Source organism: Nycticebus coucang, chromosome 4 (assembly GCF_027406575.1).
Source record: "Nycticebus coucang isolate mNycCou1 chromosome 4, mNycCou1.pri, whole genome shotgun sequence".
Classification (NCBI taxonomy): Eukaryota; Metazoa; Chordata; class Mammalia; order Primates; family Lorisidae; genus Nycticebus; species Nycticebus coucang.
The window spans coordinates 24,912,224-24,932,447 of record NC_069783.1 but is presented as its reverse complement, the minus strand read 5'-3'; the positions used below and the strand labels follow the sequence as shown (position 1 = coordinate 24,932,447).

The 20,224-nt window shown below is 51.6% G+C and overlaps 1 protein-coding gene across 1 annotated transcript in view; it reads right to left on the bottom strand.

Moving 5' to 3' along the window:
* Positions 1 to 13,078: 13,078 nt before the first annotated feature.
* KCNK3 (potassium two pore domain channel subfamily K member 3) overlaps positions 13,079 to 20,224 on the bottom strand; it is a 38,381-nt gene continuing 31,235 nt past the window's right edge. Inside the window, exon 2 of the mRNA XM_053588348.1 lies at positions 13,079 to 16,304. Within this exon, the coding sequence (XP_053444323.1) occupies positions 15,391 to 16,304 (914 nt within the window). The 3' untranslated portion in view covers positions 13,079 to 15,390. The remainder of the gene's footprint in view (positions 16,305 to 20,224) is intronic.

Below are 20,224 nucleotides of genomic sequence, written 5' to 3'. Positions count from 1 at the left end.
GGTAGAGCAAGTGATGGCCTTGGCCCTTTCAGTAATGGCAGACCCACAGAGGATGGGGGACTTGGTCCTGCTACAGCCCTCTGTAAAGCCCTTTTTGAGGCTGCCTAGGAAGCTGAAACTCCCTCTTCCCAAACATGTTAGCTGGGGGACTTAGATAAGCCCACTGGCCTATCTGAAGTATGGAGCCCTCATTTGTAGAGAGCCCTGCCTGTTACCCAGGCTCATGGAGTAGACGAAGGGCCCAACTCTAAGTGCTGTGCTGGGCTTGTGGATTCTGGGGTGCATCTTAGGAGCCCAGAGCAGGAGGGAGCGGGAGGGAAGGTGGCCACTGTTCATTTTGGATGCTAGAATTGGGAACAGCCTGACAACAGCCTGACAATAGCCAGGCAGGAATCTGTCCCCAGCACTCTGGGGCCTTTCACATACCCACCACTCCTCAGGTCAGGGGCTGACCTCAAGGGATGTGGTGTCATGGGGGAGGGATGAGGCTTTCTGAGGCTCCTTAGCTGTTGGGAGGTGTAGGAACCAAGTGGACCAGGAGTGCCTTCAGGTCTCTGCTCCTTCTCCCTGCCCTGGATGCAGGGCCACTGGACCACAGAGGGGGCTGCCAGGATAATGTCAGGCTAGGAGAGCTAGGAGATTCCATGACAGGGTTTTGACAATCTTCTCCCTTCTTGACTGTGCCTCAGGCTCTTCTTGACCTCTCTGCCCACAGGGGAGTGGCTGGTTTTCAGTCCTGGAAGCAGCAGCTGGCCTGCTCAGGCCTCCCAGTCTGTTTATGTGGCCTCCTGCCACTCCCCTACTGGCTGGTGTGGAGATTGTGCCTCTTACAGAGAGCAGGTGCTGGGCCTAGGGACAGCCATCAGGAGTGAGTGATAACTAGGTGAATCTTCTGGAAACTAAATTACATGCATTTTTTTTTCTATGCTCTGAAACTTTCCCTGGCTTCCTGTAGCATGTAGGACAACATAGCTGAACATCCTCCCTGGTGGATGCCTCCAAGGCCTCTCCCATTCTTTCCTTCCTTCCTCCCTCACTCCCACACTTTCATAATCATCTTTTGATCCCTGTGAGTTGTAGGTAGAGTGTGAGTTTCCAGAGAGAAAAAGGTCTGACAATTAAGTTCAAAAACCACTGTGCGCTTATATTGGCAGCACCGTACAAACAACTTGGTAAGGTTTCATAACTTTGGTTTATTGGTGTCTTACAGCTGTATTCATGTCAATGTGTGGAGTGTCTTGCTGAGTGGCATTTATTGTTGTCTTTGTGCTTTTGTGTGCCATTACGAGAATGTTGGAGCTTGAATTAGAGCAATGAATAAACATTAAATTTCTTGTTAACTTGGCAAGAGTGAAAGGGGAATCAGGAACATGTTAGTCCAAGTTTATGGACACAAGGCCATGAAGAAAATAGCCATGTACAAATGGCTTAAAAGTTTTTCTGAGGGGAGGGAAAGAGTGACTGATGAGAGAGGCCAGGGTGTCCAGTAACAAGCAGAACCAATGAAAATGTTGCAAAAATTCATCAAATTGTACATCAAAATTGTCAGCTGACTGTGAGAAGCATAGCAGACCAAGTAAACATTGATAAAGAAATAGGAGGCTCAGCACCTGTAGCTCAAGGGGCTAGGGCACCAGCCACATACATGCAAGCTGGTGAGTTTGAATCCAGACCAGGCCTGCCAAACAACAATGACCCAACTACAACTAAAAAAAAAGATAGCTGGGTGTTGTGGTAGGCACCTGTAGTCCCAGCTACTTGGGAGGCTGAGGCAAGAGAATCGCGTAAGCCCAAGAGTTTGAGGTTGCTGTGAGCTGTGATGCCACGACACTCTACCCAGGGTGACAGCTTGAGACTCTGTCTCAAAAAACAAAAAAACCAAAACAAAACAGGAAAATCTTAATTGAAAATCTTGACATGAGAAAGGTGTGTGCAAAAATGGTCCACAGGAGCTCACTGATGAACAATAGCAAAGGAGAGTCAAAATTTGCCAAGACCTTTTGGAGAGGTAAGATGATGTCTTGGGTGATGAGACACGGGTGTATCAATACAACTTGTGATGAGACATGGGTGTATCAATACAACCCTGAAACAAAGCTTCAAAGTATACGATGGAAGTCAGCCAATTCTCCACTACCAAAAAAGTTCCAACAGTCCAAATGGAGTCAAAATGATGTTGCTAATCTTTTTTGATATCAGAGGGGTTGTTCATTATGCATTTTCACCAAAGGGATTGTTCATTATGAATTTTTACCAATGGACAAACAGTTAACTAATCACTATTTGGAAGTGCTGAAAAGGCTATGTGAAAAAGTTAGACAAAAATGACCCGAACTTTCCCCCAACAACTCATGGCTCTTGCATCATGACAATGCACCAGCTCACACAGCACTATCTGTGAGGGAGTTTTTAGCCAGTAAACAAATAACTGTATAGGAACACCCTTCCTACTCACCTGATCTGGCTCCCAATTACCTTTCCCTTTACCTGAAAATAAAGAAAATATTGAAAGAAAAACATTTTGATGACATTCAGGACATCAAGAGTAATATGACAATAGCTCTGATGGCCATTCCAGAAAAAGAGTTCTGAAATTTCTTCGAAGGGTGGACTAGATGCTGGCATTGATGATAACTTCCCTTGGGGAGTACTTCAAAGGTGATCACAGTGATATTTGGCAATTAGGTGTATAGCACTTTTTCTAGGATGAGTGTGTAAACTTAATTGCCAGACCTCATATAACCATGAAGGAGATGGGCACTGCCCCTACTGCTGGAGCTCTACTCTCTCCCCTTCCTAAGAAGACCTGGGCTCTTTGCATTGTTCTAGATCCCCCTGGGAACATTCTCCTGCTGGGTCTTTGCTCAGTTTCCCATTTTGAAATGCTGCTCCAGTTGCTGGATTCCACTGTTCCTTCAGGGCTCAGTCAGAAAGCTCCCCAGCCTTGGAGTGCTGTCTGTCTTAGCTGGTCCTTGGCCCACACCTTCACCCTGACTTTCATCTCTGCAGAGCTCCATCGGCTCTGTGTGCTGGTGGCAGCAGGCCCTGTACAACTCCGTCCTGGGGGGCAGCCCTTAGCCTTGGAATCACCCAGGAATGCAGCCCTGCCACGCTGGACTGAAGGGCTGTGGGGGTTATTTTGCATCCAGATTCCAGGTGTTTCCTGGACAGCCTCACCTGAAGGGAGGCAGCCAGCCCACAAAGGAGATGCCAAGGGAGCCTGGCACTGGGGTTTGCACGGGTCCTACTGCTCAGCCCGGCCTCATGCACTCAGGAGAGGAGCCTGAATCCCAGGAGAAGGGGTGTGGGGAACATCCTGAACCATTTCCACTAGACCCGGCACAAAATTTCAGGGTCTTAGTATGTTATGAAGTTGCAGAACAGAGTGTAGCACTAGGTGGGTGCGTTGAGTAGCAGGGTGGCTCACCTGTCTGACTATTGTGGACGAGGAGGAGCCACCAGCTCCAGTCCAGGTAGCAGGTGCCTTGTCCCTAACCCCAGTATGGGTGCCAGCCATGGAGCTGAAGAGGTAAACAGTGGCCACTCCATAGTGCAGTGCTTCTCAACATTTTTGATCTCACCGCACACTTGAACTTTTAGTTAAACTTCCATGGCACACTTAAATTATGTTTATGAAAAAAAGAGCAAAAAAGACTATACTTATTGGCTTTGAAAATAGTTTCTCTTGCAAATAATTTGATTAATGATCTTTAAAAATTTTTGCAGCACACCTAAGATCCTCTTACAGATCTTCCAGCGGTTGAAAATCGCTGCCATTGGGCCGGGTACCTGTGAAACTACCACCACAACCAAGAGAGTGAGTGTGTCCGTGGTTCCGTACCTTCTCTCGTTTCCCTTTTTAATCCCTTTCTTCTGTACCGCCTCTACCCAGGGCAGCCATTAATCTGCTTTCTGGGTCTCCAGATTCGTTTCTATTTTCTGCAGCTGCATATGCTGTGCTGTAGACTGTGCTCTTTTTTGTCTGACTTCTTACTCTCAGGATGACGGTTTTCAGTCTTGTCTGTGCTGTTGTGTGTGTATGAATAATAGTCTCTCCCTTTGTATGGCTGAGTAGTATTCCTGGGCACACACATTCTCAGTTCATCCATGTCCCTACTGATGGACATGTGGGTGGTTTCCTGTTTGGGCCTGTTATGGATGAAGCCCTGCCGGGGGGCAGATGTGCAAAACGGCTGGTCAGGAGTGCTGAGCCTCACTGGTCTCTTCTGAAACAGGAAGAGTTGGACTTGAGGTTCCTAAGGGCTCCATTATTGCCGTGCCCTGTGTCCTACCCCAGCCTCCTGGGCTCATGTGATGGTGAGGGCCATGGCAGAGGCTGGGGTTGGCTGGGACCTGGGTGCTCTGGGCACAGAGCTGCCCCAGTCTCTGTAGCTTGTCAGCTCTGGTGGGCTCAGGCTGCAGAGGCTGGAGTTAGGAAGGACCTGAAATACCCCCGGTACCTGGACCCCTGGAACACTTGCTGAGGCTCTGCTCAGGGTACCCACTATTGGCAGCACCCAGCTGGAGGCCGGGGCAGGATGGGGTGGGCTGCTCTGCCCTACCCCAACTCCTCCCTCTGCCCCTGCTCGCCCACCCCACTGGCTCACTGGCTTCCTTTTCTGCCTCCCAGCAACCTCAGCAGTGCCCTACTTAGACCCCCCAGAGAGGGTCTGCCCATCTGTTCACCATGATGGGGCTGGAGGGGGCAGGTGGCAGCAGATTCTTATTATGTCTGTAGTGCCAGATCTGGAAGATTAATTCCCAGTTGCTCTGGTCTCAGGAACACTGGAGTGGTTTCTCCACAGCCTGACGTCACCCCACCAACCTGCCTCTTTCTCAGAGGGTATTCAGGAAGGGTTGGGCTCAGGATTCCCTGCCTTCCAGGGCCACTGAAATAGTATCCACAGCCCCCATTTGCCCTGGGGTGGGGGATAAATGGGAAGGTAAGAAAATAATGTGGCACCAAGAGCTGGATGGATGTTGAAGGTGCAGCCACGCAGCCATGGGTTTGAAACCCAGTTCTTCCGTTTACTGATTTGAACAAGTGAAGTGACACCCCCAAACCCCATGTTCTTGCCCCTGGATGTGCTACTTCCACAGGATGGCAGGAGGATTCAGTCACACCTCCAGCCCAGCTCCTGGAACATGCTTCATCTTTGTTCCACACACCCCAGTGCTAGCTGACCTAAAGATTGCTTCCTGTGGCAGATCTCAACACTTGAGGCTGTCCTGAGTGCTCTAGGGACAGCCCTCCAGTCAAGGACAGACCTCCTGTCAAGGACAGCCCAGTTGCTTGAGAGAGGACCAAGTCTGAGCCGGGAAGGGGCTGAGAAGGGCTGTGCCCTCCTCTGGAGCTGGCATGGGGAGTGGGCTGAGCAGAGCTTAGTGAATGAAGAGGCCCGACAGGGCGATGGTGGCCAGGGGGAGGGGTGAAGGCTGAGCTGGGTGAGGCAGCATCTGCTATCTTCAGCAAGTTCACATCCCCACCTAGGTCGCTGACATCTAGGGAGTGGTGCTATGCCATTGTGACTGGAGCCCAGCCATCTGCCAGCTTTGACTAAACAGACAATTTTAGAGCACAGATAAAAGGAAATGGTGAGTAGTTGGAGCCAGCAACAGCTCACCAAGAGCATGCTGGAATAAATGTTGCCCTGAATCAAGCCTCCTCTATCTGGTCATGCTTGCTTTGATATTTTCATCAAAGGCTTGAGTAGTGTCACAGAAGGCTGGATTACTAAATCAGTGGGTGTTGTGGGGCTGGGAGAGAGCAGGAATAGATTTAAGGCAGAAGCGGCTATCAACACCTGGAGCATCATCAAAAGCTCAGAACCAGGGCAGCACCTGTGGCTCAAGGAGTAGGGCCTTGGCCCCAAATACTGGGGGTGGCAGGTTCAAGCTCAGCCCCAGCCAAAACTGCAAAAAAAAAAAAAAAAGCTCGGAACCACCCAAGGGCACTAAGTGTACAGTCTTGCACTGATGTTAGAAAGAGCAACAGCTTAGTTTCAGCACAGGAAAGGCGTGGCTCAAAAGATTTATAATGGGCACAGATTTTTTTCTCTTGTCCTAGAATTTGCCCCATAATGCACCGTCAACAATAGAGAGAGCATGGGTGACTAAGAATGAAGAGGGAGGACCACTCTAGCTGTGGGTTGTCACCCTGGGCAAGAAACCTAGCCAAGTTGCCAGGGACCACTCACAGAAACTTTAAGAAGGGGAGATGGCATCTTCTTCCCTGGTTAGATGTCTACTTTTGCTGGAGTGCAATGATATGTATGATCATAGATCACTGCAACTTTGAACTCTTGGGCTCAAGTGATGTTCCCATCTCAGCCTCCCAAATAGTTGGGACTCCAGGCATGTACACCACCACCATGCCTAGCTAGTTTTAAAAATATTGTAGAGACAGGGCCTCACCATGTTACCCAGGCTTGTCTTGAACTCCTGGGCTCACGTGATCCTCTCACTTCATCTTCTTTCGTAGCTGGTAGCTGAGACTACAGGAAAGCGACACCACACCTGACTGGATGTCTACTTCTGAAATGAGCTTGCTGCCCCACCCTCGGTGCCTGTTTGAATGAGGGCAGAGCGCATGCTTCCACTGTCTGCACTACTCTCACTGTCTGATATGTATGCTGTAGTCAGGGATGATCTGGCCACATGTTCCCTCCTCCAGGGAATAAGAACTGAGGAAGTGAGTAGACTTGGGGAGCTGTTCTGGGTCAAGGCATGACTCAACCCCAGAGAATAGCAGCTTTCATCTGAAATCAGAGTCCCTTTTCCCCAGGGACTTTCGTCATCTCCAGTAGGAGAGCAGGGGTCATTGGCTGGACATGTTTATTCCCTTGGTCCTAAGTCTAGGGCTCTGGGCAGAGTTTGCCTGGGGCATGTAGCAAATTGGGTGCAGTGTTCCTTATTCCTGTCTGCTTTGGCTAACGGGTTCTGTGTCCACCTAGGGGCTCCCCAACCCATGGGATTCAGCCCAGTGAGCTCTGAGGCTGGCAATGTGGGACACTTTGGGACCAGGCTGCAGTGTGGCCCAGCACTTCAGCAAGGAAATGCCTGGAGTTCTGCCCAGAGTCTCAGATATGGAGGTGGATATGGAACAATCCCTGTTCACAGGACCTTGGTCTTTCTGAGTTGTGGTTTCATCCTCAGTAAAACGGGGTGGTTAATCCTCACCTAAATCACAGTGTCATCCTGATGATCAAACGAGAGAAAGACGTGAGAGAGCTTCGTAAATGCAAAATGCTATTAATGTGGATTCCTGGGGGAGGAGGAGTCACCAGCCAGAGAGGGTCATTCATGAAGGTCAGTTCCATCACGGTCCCGGGCTGGCGCCACCCCCAAGGCCCTGCTCTGCTGCTGAGAGCTGAGGGCTGGAGTGTGAGTTTCCGTGTTTGTCCAGATGTGGATGTGGTAAATTTCCAGCATGGAATGACTCAACCCCAGAGAATAGCAGCTTTCATCTGAAATCAGAGTCAGAGAAGACTGGGCCTCTACGGTGTGTGTGTGTGTTTTGGAAAGTTAGGATATGTGGATACTAATTCTGGATACACATTATCTTGTTTCATGACCTTGAACATGTCACTTCCTTTCTGTGAACCAAAATTCCTTCCTCTGAAACGGAGGAGCTGGACTAATAATGATCTAAAGCCACGTGTGTTAATGTGTGTGTATGCACGTGTGTGTGTTTCTTTGCAACTTACCCTGACCCTTCTTTTAAGGGACTGAGTCTCACTCTTTCATTCATGCTGGAATGGAGTGATGCAATTATAGTTCACTGTAGCCTTGAATTCCTGGACTCAAGCAGTCCTCCTGCCTCACCATCCCAAGTAGCTGGGACAACTGGCGCATGCCAGCACACCCAGTTAATTTTTTTTTGTAGAGACAGAGTCTCACTTTATGGCCCTCGGTAGAGTGCCGTGGCCTCACACAGCTCACAGCAACCTCCAACTCCTGGGCTTAAGCGATTCTCTTGCTTCAGCCTCCCGAGTAGCTGGGACTACAGGCGCCCACCACAACGCCCGGCTATTTTTTTGTTGCAGTTTGGCCGTGGCAGGGCTTGAACCCACCACCCTCGGTATATGGGGCCGGCGCCCTGCTCACTGAGCCACAGGCGCCGCCCCACACCCAGTTAATTTTTTAAAAAAATTTTGTAGAAGCCAGGCACAGTGGTTCATGCCTGTAATCCTAGCACTCTGGGAGGTGGGTGGGTTGCTTGAGTTCAGGAGTTCGAGAACAGCATGAGGAAGAGCAAGACCCCATATCTCCTAAAAATAGAAAAACTAGCTGGGTGTTGTGGCAGGTGCCTATAGTCCCCAGTACTCGAGAGGCTGAGGCAAGAGGATCACTGTAAGCTATGATGATGCCACAGCACTCTACTCAGGGCGACAGAGTGGGACTCTGTCTCAAAAAAAAAAAAAAAAAGATGCTTTTGCCCAGAGTGGTCTTGAACTCCTGGTCTCAAGTGATCCTCCCACCTCAGCCTCCCTAAGTGCTGGGATTACAGGCATGTGACACTGCACCTGGTGTCTTTTCAACCTTTGACAAAGGTGATGGCAGTGCAGGAGGGCTGCTATTTAGCATCAAGGCTCCTGGCAGGATGGACAAGAGGAGGCAACTGAGACCACTATAGACTGGGCTTTTCAGGGGCTCCCTGGGAAACAAGACTTCCTACCTGAAGCCATCTGGGGGATTGAGAGGAAGCAGGTTCATTTTACTCATGGGTATAGTGAGGAGACTCCTAGGGAGGGAGCTGGTGTGGTCAATGTGGGCAGTTGCTCTTTCCTCTGGCAATATTGTCCATCTTGAATAAGTCCTTTCTGGTCCCGGACAGCCCTCTTCTGCCCCTGGCTTCCTGTGATAAGTGGTAGGAAGGCTGTTGGGTTTTGGCTTGGGGATGAGTGGAGGAATGCTGAGTCTGCAGAACGAGCTAAATGGTCCCAAATGTGGGCACGGGAGGGCCTCAGGCAGAATAGGATTTCTTAGCTCTTTTGGAATCTGTCTTCTTTGAAGGATGACATATTTAGGTTATAGTTTCCCCTCTCACCAAGGTTCTGAATAAGAAATGACCACTTCATAAATAACTCTGAAACTTCTGCCAAATCTTTGCTGGCGATATGGAGCGTCATGGGACGGTGCACAGCGAGGGAGCAGGAGCACATGCTTCGCAGCCATTTGCCGGGGTTCAAATCTCAGCTTTCCCACCAATTTACTGCCTGATTTTGGGCAAGTGGGCTGCTCTGAGCCTTGGTGTAACTTGGCACATAATTGAGGATGATATGTATTTTGCATTGTTATGGTCTTCAGTTACAGAAGGACTTAGAAGCTAAACCCCTTTTAGAACTTGTCGGGGGTGAGGAGGAAGGATCAATCTCCTCTCTTCATCAGTAAGATTTTGACAGATCATGGCAGCGCCTGTGGCTCAGTCGGTAAGGCGCCGGCCCCATATACCGAGGGTGGCGGTTTCAAACCCGGCCCCGGCTGAACTGCAACCAAAAAATAGCCGGGCATTGTGGCGGGCGCCTGTAGTCCCAGCTACTCGGGAGGCTGAGGCAAGAGAATCGCTTAAGCACAGGAGTTGGAGGTTGCTGTGAGCTGTGTGAGGCCATGGCACTCTACCGAGGGCCATAAAGTGAGACTCTGTCTCTACAAAAAAAAAAAAAAAAAAAAAAAGATTTTGACAGATCAGCATTCCCAAAGTGTGCTCTGTGAAATACAGGACATGAGAGATGTTCTTCGAACAATGCAAACAGAGGGTTTAGCATTTGGAATGAGTTTGGGCAATGCTGGCTTAAGCAAAGGTAACGGCATCTTTGCTGCAGGCCTTTTTTTCCCCTAGAGACACTGTCCCTCTTCTGTCCAGGCCCACTGTTAGCCTCAAACTCCTGGGCTCAAATGATCCTTTTACCTCAACCTTTTGAGTAGATGGGACTACAGGTGTGCACCACCATGACTATTTATTTATTTATTTATTTATTTTTGTGGAGAGAGAGTCTTGCTATTGCCTAGGCTGGTCTCAAACTCCTGGCCTCAAGAGATCCTCGTGCTGGGGCTTCCCAAATTACTGGGATTATAGGCATGAGTCACCACATCCAGCCTGCTGCAGGACTTTTCATAACCTTGACTAAATTAAGCTGTCTTGTCAAGTTGCATGAGTGGGTGAGTGATGCACACCATGTTTTCCCAAGTTCATTTGGCCAAGGAACCCTTTTTCCCTAGGACATACCATGGGAAATATTTTGCGAAGAGTTGTCATTGTATCTCTGTTGGCTTCTGGAAGCTTCTGTCTCCATCTAATGCTCACTCCGAGTAACCAGTTCAGCAGGGATCTTGGTATATTTATGCCCCACCTCCACTCTGCGGTGCTGGTTTTCTATTTTTGTTTTGCTGTACATGTATCTTTTAGTGCAGGATGCCTCAGCTGCATGGAAGTGAGGCGGGTGGGGACAATGCTGTCTAGAAATGAAGAGCCCATGCTAGAACCACAGGCAATTCTGAGCTCTTAGGAGCTGTGGGCAGGGACAGGACTGCTGTCCAGCTGCCACACTCTGATCACCCCTAGGGACACAATGGGCTAAATGCAGCCCCTTGGGGATTCTCTCATCTGTTTGTGATTATTTTGCCCCAGGTGATGAGGAAGGGAGAGGGTAAGTGTCAGCATATTTATGTCCTGTGAGAACTGCTTAAGGAAATAAAAGTAACTTTGGATTGGTCACTGCTGACCTCAAAAGCAGACTGGTTATGCTGTTGTTGCGTTTAGCTGTTCTAAGAAAGACAGGCAGGTATGGCATGGACAGTGAGCTCCATATTTTCTTAATTTTCTTTTCTTTTCTTTTTATTAACAGGCAGGTCTCACTCTGTTGCCCAGGCTAGCATGCCATGGCAACATCATAGCTCACTGCAGCCTTGAACTCCTAGGCTTAAGCCATCCTCCTCTCTCAGTCTCCCAAGTAGCTGGGACTACAGGCATGTGCCACGGTGCCTGGCTAAGAGCCCCAGATTTTTGATGAGGTAGCCTTAGGAGTGGGTAAGCCAAAGCAGCTAAGGCCCAGTTCTGCTGTGGCCACCCTGAGGGCTGCAGGACAGCAAAGAGCCTGCCAACAACTGTGAGATGGGAGCACAGTCACAGGATGGCTGTGTCCGGCCTCTGGGAGTGTGTAGGTACTACCACTTCTTTCTTCGAACTTTGAACCTGCCATAAATTGTTCCCTCTCTGTATTTTTCCTATTTATTTATTTAGAGATGAAGTCTCACTCTGTCCCCCTGGGTAGAGTACCACGGAGTCATCATAGCTCACAGCAATCTCAAACTCTTGGGCTTAAGCGACCTCTTGCCTCAGCCTCCCAAGTAGCTGAGACTATAGGTGCCCACCACAACGCCCCCGCTAATTTTTCTATTTTTAGTAGAGATGGGGTCTTGCTCTTGCTCAGGGTGGTCTCAAACTTGTGAGCTCAGGTGATCTACTTGCCTTGGCCTCCCAGAGTGCTAAAATTACAGTTGGGAGTGCCCCACCCCATCTCCATATTTTTTAATTGACCTACATTATGTAGGAGGAAGGACTGGGAGAAAGTGTCCCTATCCCCAATCCCTTTATTTCTCTAATGTATTCATTCATACAGGCAGTCCCCACCTTATGAATGAAATAGGTTATATAGGTTTGTTCTTAAGTTGAATTTGTATGTAAGTTGGAACTAGTACCTTTACCTATTACTTGTAATAGCCTTTGTTCCTAAGTTCGAGTCATACGTCAGTTGGATATTTGTAACTTGGGAGCTTACTGTAATAGCCCCCATTCATAAGTGCTGGCTGTAAGTTACATGTTTGTAATGCAGGGACTGCCTATATTTCAGTCTGTAGGTGGCAAACTCTTAGTAGGTGGAGATATTAATTTAGTGGATCATGACCAGCGTTTTAAAACATGAAATAGAATAGAACTGACGTATTGAAGTCTAGCATGGTTGTCAAGCAGAACGATTTCATGAAACGTAGGTAGGTAGGTTAACAGGTAGATACAAGTTGTGGCATAAGTGTACTACTGCCAGTTGTACTCAGCGAAGTCTGAAAGCCACTGGCTAGCTGACTTTGGGTGCATCTGCTCTATGGGTCTGTCCTGGGTTCTGGGGCCCAGTCTCAAGCCTATGGTACCCCTCAAGACCCAACAAAAGTGCACCCTGAAGATGGGTGCTTGTGATGTGTCCTCTGTTTTTTTTTTTTGAGACAGAGTCTCACTATGTTGCCCTCTGTTGAGTGCTATGGCATCACAGCTCACAGCAACCTCAGATTCTTGGGCGCAAGTGATTCTCAGCCTCCCAACTAGCTGGGACTAAGGTGCCTGCCACAACTCCTGGCTATTTTTTTTTTTTGGCCGGGGCTAGGTTTGAACCCGCCACCTTCGGCATATGGGACCGGCGCCCTACTCCTTGAGCCACAGGCGCCGCCCCTCCTGGCTATTTTTTTGTTGTAGTTGTCATTGTTGTTTAGCTGGCCCAGGCCTGGCTTGAACCCACCAGCCTTGGTGCACGTGGCTGACGCTGTAACCACTGTGCTACAGGTGCCGAGCTGTGATGTTCCTCTTTGAGAGGGACATCTTTGAGTCCAGCCACTGAGCTAGGGGATCCTTATTGGAGGAGAAGGTGACCCCATGCTTGGCTGACAGGGAGGTATCTTGTCAGCTGGGGTGGGCTCAGTAGAACTCTGCAGGCTGTGTGAGGAGGGGGAGCACTGGACTAGGACCCCTCACTTCTGTCTTTTATCCTAGGTCTGTCACTCACTGCTGTGTGACTCAAGGCAGGTTATTTGCCCTGCCTGGCCTTTAGTTTAATCATATACACCTGGGGACAGTAGGATCAAGTGATTTCTAAGGTCTTGTTCTCATAGTCTATTCCAAGATGACATTAGAAAAATCTGGATTTTTTTGGAAATCCCAGAAGGAAAGCCAATGCTGCCCACCAGGCTTCTCCTGAAGACCCCTGAAGCCCCAGGTGAATCAGATGGCTATGTTTATAGACCCCAGTCAGGGTTGGGGGTAATGGTAGCAGCAAGGGCATACGATAACAGAAGCAGCTGGAGCCTGAGCCAGGTCTCTGTGGACAGCATTTATTAGGCGCCATTCTCAGTGTGAAGACAGATAGGCAGGAGATGCTGAGGGTAGGCCTTGGCAGCCGCAGCCTTTGAAGTCCAGGGGCTGCCCGGGGTAGAGGTGTGGGTGCAGGGGCATGTCACCCACACATATTGCATATTTTGTGGCAGTGTGCCCAGGCATAAGGCATTGGGGAAGCAGAGAGTCTGCCTGCAGTGGGAGGGGGTGAGGGGAGAAGTGACACTGGCCTTCCAGTTCCCTAGGAAAGACCCATTGGAGAATGAGCAGTCTGCTACGCTCTGCCCTGGGGCCATTCTGTCTCCTTCCTCACCATCTCTCTGCAACTTTGGTTGTGGCTCCCTCGGGAATGACGGGACAGGACCCTTCGAGGGCAGGGTCACACACAGGACAGAGGCAGCCAACACTGCCTTCCACCCCAACATAAACACAGAGGGCACCCCTAGGTGTAGGTCCTGCTCTCCTGGCATGTAGGCAGCCAGCTCCTCCACACTGAGACGGGACTCACACATAGGCTAGACTTCTTGCCCCCAGGGGTCTGCAGAGACTTCAAGACATAGTTGGGGTGGCCTGAACCTGGCCACCCTGCAGGCCTCTCCCTCCAGCTTGCCTGAATGCCAGGGCTGGAGTTGCTCGGCAGTGTTAGGGCACAGCATGGGAGGGCAGTACTTCGGGAGGAGAGGTCCCTCATCTGCCCCTGATGCTGTCCTCGTCACTATACCAGCTTTACCTGTGGGTTGCCAGTAATGAGCCTCAGATATCACCTCCATCTGCTGCACTTCATCTGGGTTCTGGGTTGCAGATGGGGTGGGCAGAGGGCACACCAAGTCCAAAACCTCCCCCACCTGGGAGGGCTATTCCTCGATGCAGCCTCAGCTTATCTCTAGCTACTAGGGACACAAGCACCAACACTGGCTGTGGGTCCAGGGATGATGTCCCATAGGATGTGCCTGCTGGCTTAGCCACCCTGCCAACTCTTAGAGGCCCAGTTCCTGGCCTTTCTTTCATGAGACTCCAGCCCTGCTTACCTTGGTCCCAAGGACTGTTTGTAACCAGGCAGCCCAGAGACAAAGGCCCCCATGCCACCTCAAGGACGCATTCAGGGCCTTGTCTCTTGGCCAGGAGTGGAAGAGGCTGTGCCTCAGCAGCGGCCCAGCCCTGGGCTTTTGGTTCTGGTTCAAGTCTCATCTACCCACACAATGCCAAGGTGCTCAGGACAGGAACTTTGCTTTCAAGAGCAGGTTGAGCTGGAAGGAAAGAGTACAAAAGAACAGGCTGGGTTCTTGTTCCCCTTTGCTTTTTACTATCTGTATTACCTTGAGCAAGTCACTTCACCTGTCTGGGCCCCAGTGTTCTCATCGGTAAAATGGCAATAACGATTCCTGCTCTGGGGACCTAATTGGATATTGTGAGACTCAAATAAATAGCCAGGACAGAGTTTGGAGGCCAAAATTCACTTCACGAATTTAAGAGTGGTAGTTAGGGGATGGCAAGTCTGTTTCAAAATCCAGGGGCAGTGTCTGGAAGGCTGAAGTCCCCCCAACCCCTATGAGAATGAGGCCAAAGGCCAGTTAGCTCTCACCTACCAGTGTGACCATGCAGACTGGGGGGCCACTGCCTCCTCCACTCCCCTCACCCTTGGCCCCTCCTGCTGCCTGCCTGTCCTACCTTTTTTCTGTCTGCCCTCTGGGGACTAACTTTAGGGACTTCTGGGTGTCCACTTTCTCCATAATTGCAAAGCCATGCAAAACACCACAAAGGTAGTGGGAGGTTGGGTGACACAGCAGGGGATGGGGAAGGGGAGTGTGACTGAGTAGGGGTGACCTGGACAAAGACACCTTGGCTTTTGGAGCCAAGGGAAGGTGAGAGACCTGGCAGGACAGAGGTATAAATAGAGATGCAAACGTACATGGAACATGAAGTCCCCTCTGGAGGTGGGGGTCTGGGTACCAGCAGGGTCTCTGAGGACTGGGGAGCTTCTTAGGTTTCCAAAGGGATAGGAGGCTCCCAGCTTCTGCCCTCCTCCCAACCCCCCAAGTTTCACATTTCTCGGAATTTTCAGGGCTCGGATGGGGGCTCCAGGGGTCCTCAGAGCCCGGCCTCCTGCCAGCTGGTGCAAGCAGGCACAGTCGGAGATGGGGGCTGAGAGAGGGAGTGGTGAGGGGTGTTGGGGGAGTCCCACTGGGTCGAAGGCGGCTGGGGCGGGCTTCCTGGCAGACCCCTGCTACTCCCCCCCTCCCAGCTGGAGCCCCAGCCAGCGCCCCCAGGCGCTCGAGGCCCCTTCGGGGCGTTCACACGGAACTCCTGCGCTTCATGAGGCTGCGGAAGGTGGACAGGCTGTGCAGGCCCGTGGACACCGAGCTGATGGCGGAGCGAGGTGCCCCACTGCAGAGGCAGCGGCGCGATGGCGTGTCGCTGTAGCGCCCGCCCACTCCTGGCGACGAGTGGCTGTGCTCGACGCACGTGTCAGACGTGGAGAGGTCCCGCGGGATGATCATGGGGATGGAGTACTGCAGCTTCTCGCGGCTTTTGTACCAGAGGCACGAGCACATGGACTGGAAGTGCAGCACCTCGGCGTAGACGTTGCGGAAGCCGCCGCCTGCCGCCGCCGTGGACGAGGCGGTGTCCGTGGTGTGCGCGCTGCCGCCCCCACCGCCCCCGCCGCCGCCGCAGCCGACCACCTGCCCGTTGCGCGTGAGCAGCGCGCGGTGCTCGGCGTCGCGTTTCTCGTCCTCGGCATTCATGGTCATGAAGCGCAGCACCACGAGGTTGAGGAAGGCGCCGATGACCGTGAGGCCGGTGAGGATGTAGACGAAGCTGAAGGCCACGTACTGCGGCTGCGTCTGCAGCGCCTGGTCCTTCTGCAGCGCCACGTAGTCGCCGAAGCCGATGGTGGTGAGCGTGATGAAGCAGTAGTAGTAGGCCTGGAAGAAGGTCCAGTGCTCGTAGTAGGAGAAGGCTGCGGCGCCGACGCACAGCGTGCTGACGCACGAGAAGAAGCCGATGAGCACCATGTTGGCCATGGACACGTCTGCGCGCCGCATGCCCAGCCCCTTCTTGGCCCGGTGCAGCAGGTACCTCACGAAGGTGTTGATGCGCTCGCCCAGGCTCTGGAACATGACCAGCGTGAGCGGGATGCCCAGCAGCGCGTAGAACATGCAGAACACCTTGCCGCCATCCGTGCTGGGCGCTGCGTGCCCGTAGCCTAGGGGACGGGGGGAGAAGAGGACAGAAAGCAAGGGCTGTGGGGCTGTCCTTCCAGAAACCCTCCTCCTTCCCTCCCCAGTCCTGTAGGTCTCACTTTCAACACAGTAATGGGCTGTCCTTGTCCCCTCGCTCTGTGCTAGTCCCTTGCGTACGCTTTGTCATTTACTATTGTGACAACTCCAGGAGGTAGGGAGAGAGGAAGAAACAGGGAGGGTTAAGTGATTTTTCCCAGGTCACACTGTTTGGAAGCAGAGCAACACGTGTTTGAACTCGAGTCTGTTTGGCTTCAAAGACTGGACCGGTTGGTTTGCATAGAGGACTTGGGGTCCTGCTGGGAAATTGGGCCAGATGCACAAACTGGTTGGGAGACCTGGGTTCTGGCTCTGTGTTGTGATCTTTGGGCATGCTCCTTGTTCTCTCTGTGCCTCAATTTCTTTGACTACAGGGGAGGTGGTTGGACCGAATGGGTTCTGACATCCTGTGGAGGGAGGGAAACTGAGGACAGTGAGGACACACCTTCTTATCAAGGAGGATGGCTCCTTGCTGATCTCCCTGCTGGCAGCCAAGGCCTAGGGCTGGTGGTTAGCAACTGGGGCCCTCCAGATTCCTTGGGCCAGTGGTCCCACGAGTGCCAGAGGAGGAGAAAGGAAACAGCTGGAGGAGTGAGTGCTCCAGGGTCCTCACCAGCCCCTCAACTGGGGTCCTGAGGCCCCAAAGGAGGCTCTGTCTCATGGGGAGGTGGTGTTTCCCTTGGTGTCCTTTCAGGTGTGTTACTGTCTATCACCAGCCAGACAACCTCTGTGCCTCCCTCCTTCACTGAGCCAGAAACCAGTCAGAGGCAAAGCCCCCCACTGAGCCAATCATCAAAAGGCTTTAAGTCAAGAATTCTGCCTGGTTGGAGGGAAAATGACCCTGGATGGGAACACAGAAGCCTTGGGCACAAGTTCTGGCCTTGTCCCTAGTGTCCGTGTGACCTTGGGCAAATCACTTCACCTCTCTGAGCATGTTTCTTGATCTGTAAAGTATGGTCTTCTGGTCCTGGCCCTTCTTTCACTATTGAGACATTTATTACTTTTATTAATAGAATTATGATAAAACAGTGCTGGTAGCCTTTTCTGGAAAAGAAGCCTTTTCCTTCTTCCTAGTCTGATCTCTGCCTTATTTAAGTGGCACTGAGAATGTTTAGCTTTGAACTCTAGGGCCAATGTTACCACCACCACCCCTGTGCTCCAGGGCCCCCATCTACACCCAGCTGAACACTAGCTTGGGAGGAAGGGGTGGGCACTGCTTGGCTTGTCATGTTCCTCTCTAGCTTCCACCTCCACATTCCAGCCACACCCACGGGAGCCCCAAATTCATTCAGTGACTGAATTGCAGGGCAGAATTCGATCTGAGTTCATTTCTTGACTCTGTCATGAACTAGCTGTGTGTATATAAACTCTCTGAGCCTTAGTTTCCACATCTGTAAAATGGAGCTAATAAGTAGCATCTGCTTCATAGGGATTCTGGGGGGAATAAGTAAGATAATATGTAAAATGCATTTAGCCCAAAGCCTGGTACATATCAAGTGCTCAATAATGGCTCATTGTGATTAATAATGAATGAAGGTGCCAGATTACGTTCACATTTCCAAGGGAGCATGGGGGGGTGGAGGACAGCTCAGTTCTAGTAAAGCTGGCATCTATGTCAGTGCAAGGAGGCCCTTTGGATCTTAAAGCTCAGGGAAGTCTGAAGACAGCCGCTCATGGGTGTGTAGGATGTGGGGCTGCTCGTAGAAACAGCTCCTCTGCCTCCCACCATGGTGTCGAGCCAATGACTGTGTCACCCTTTGCCAGGGGCCTGGACAGCTGAACTATTGAGCCACTGTGCCTGGGACGTCTGCGCCCCAGCAGGGTGAGAACAGATTGTGCCCGCCAGTTCAGCCACGGCAGCCAGACCACAACTCACCTCGACAGCTGGGCAGGACCTGAGCCAGAGCTCCTTCTCATCCTGTCCTTCCCTGTCCTCCCAGGCTAGCCTGCTTGGCGTAGGGGGGAAGCCATGGAACTGTGGATGGGGCTCAATGGGGAGTGGGGAGTGTGATCTGGCCCCAGCTTGACCACGTAATGGCTGTGTGACCTTGGACAAATCCCTTTCCCTCTCTGGGCTCACTTCCATCGTCCCCAGTTTGGGGTATTGAGCTAGAGCTGTTAATCCCCCACTGGCTGCCCATCAGAGCTGCCCTCAGGAGCAAAGGAGAAATTAGACATGCAAGTACTTTGGAACCTGTGGAGCATGAGACAGAAGCAGTAGCGATGGGATCTCATGGGGGAAAGCCAACTTGAGAGCACAGTCCTGGGGGCAAGGCCATCTCTGTGGCGTGCCCTCTCCTCCACCACCACCACTTTGCCCAGTGACTTCCCTGGGCCACCATCTCTTAGGAAAAGCCAGTGCCTTGCAACCCACTGTGCACTGCTGTGAAGCGGAACGATGCCTCCTTTCCCCGCCCTTTTCTTCACAGTGCTTCCCTGTCCTTCCCTCCTACCCCTCCTCTCCTGCCCCAGCCTGAGTGCCATCAGGACTCAGCTCCAGCTGCAAGTGACAGCCCCTTCCCTGCCCCTCCTTCTGTTGAACTCAGTGACTTTCAAAGCCAGGCTTCACCAGAAGCTCCCATCGGCAGCAGCGCCTTGTGTTCCACCATACCCACTGCCCCGTCCAGGGCAGCCGCGGCCGGGGCATGCCTCACCTTTGGGGTCAGATGCCTCAGCGCTGCCCTCACTTCCTCCCACAGGCTAAGGCTTAATAATATGCTCTTACCCTTCAGATATATTTTTAACTTAATCCTCAAAAACTTCTAACAATGTCATTATTATGACTATCACCATTTTATAGTTGAGGTCATGAGGTCTGGAGAGGCCTTGTGAGTTGGCCAAGGCCACTAGGCCTTTCTGACTCAGCGTTCATTCCTGTACATAGGAGCCAATGTATCACCCTAGGAAAGACAACCAGGGAAACCAGGGCCCCGAGAGGAGAACATTCCAGTTGGAGCTGTAGCTTCAGAAGTGGTAATGGGAGAGAGATACTCAGGGAGATACGCTCCAACTATCAGGCCTAGGGGCAGTGAGCCCCCTCCCCATCCCCTGTCATGTTGTCACTGGGTGAAAGGGCAAGGGAGCTGTGAGGACCTGCTGACGTGGGCACCCAGCTTGAAGGGGTGCCAGCTGGGTGGAGCCGCTCCCAGGGGATCCCGGAATTTCTGGGAAGTAAGGCAGAGTTTGGCAAGACCTGTCTGCCTGCCAGCAGGCCTGCTGGGTCCTTGTCCACCTCAGGCCTGGCATTACCAGGGAGGGGACAAAAGGTATCCTTCATCTTCTTTCTTTTTTTTTTTTTTTTTGTAGAGACAGAGTCTCACTTTATGGCCCTCGGTAGAGTGCCGTGGCCTCACACAGCTCACAGCAACCTCCAACTCCTGGGCCTAAGCGATTCTCTTGCCTCAGCCTCCCAAGTAGCTGGGACTACAGGTGCCCGCCACAACGCCCGGCTATTTTTTGGTTGCAGTTTGGCCGGGGCCGGGCCTGAACCCGCCACCCTCGGTATATGGGGCTGGCGCCCTACCGACTGAGCCACAGGCGCCACCCCTTCATCTTCTTTCTATCCAGCCTCATGAGGGGCTCCATCTGTCCTTGTGTGTCACTAACACACGCAGAAGCTGCTGTCTAGGCCTGATTCTCTGAGGACCTTCTCTCACAGTACCTGCTGGACTGATCAGCTGGAACTCATGCCCCGACCATGAGACTCTGGCCAGTGTCTCTGAGAGCACTGATGGGGAGATTTACCCACTCCCCACCTCCCTTCCCAGAATCCACTGTCAATGTTAAGGTATAGTCCTTATAGTATAGAGATGAGGCAATGGAGGCCCAGAGAGGGAAAGAAAGAAAT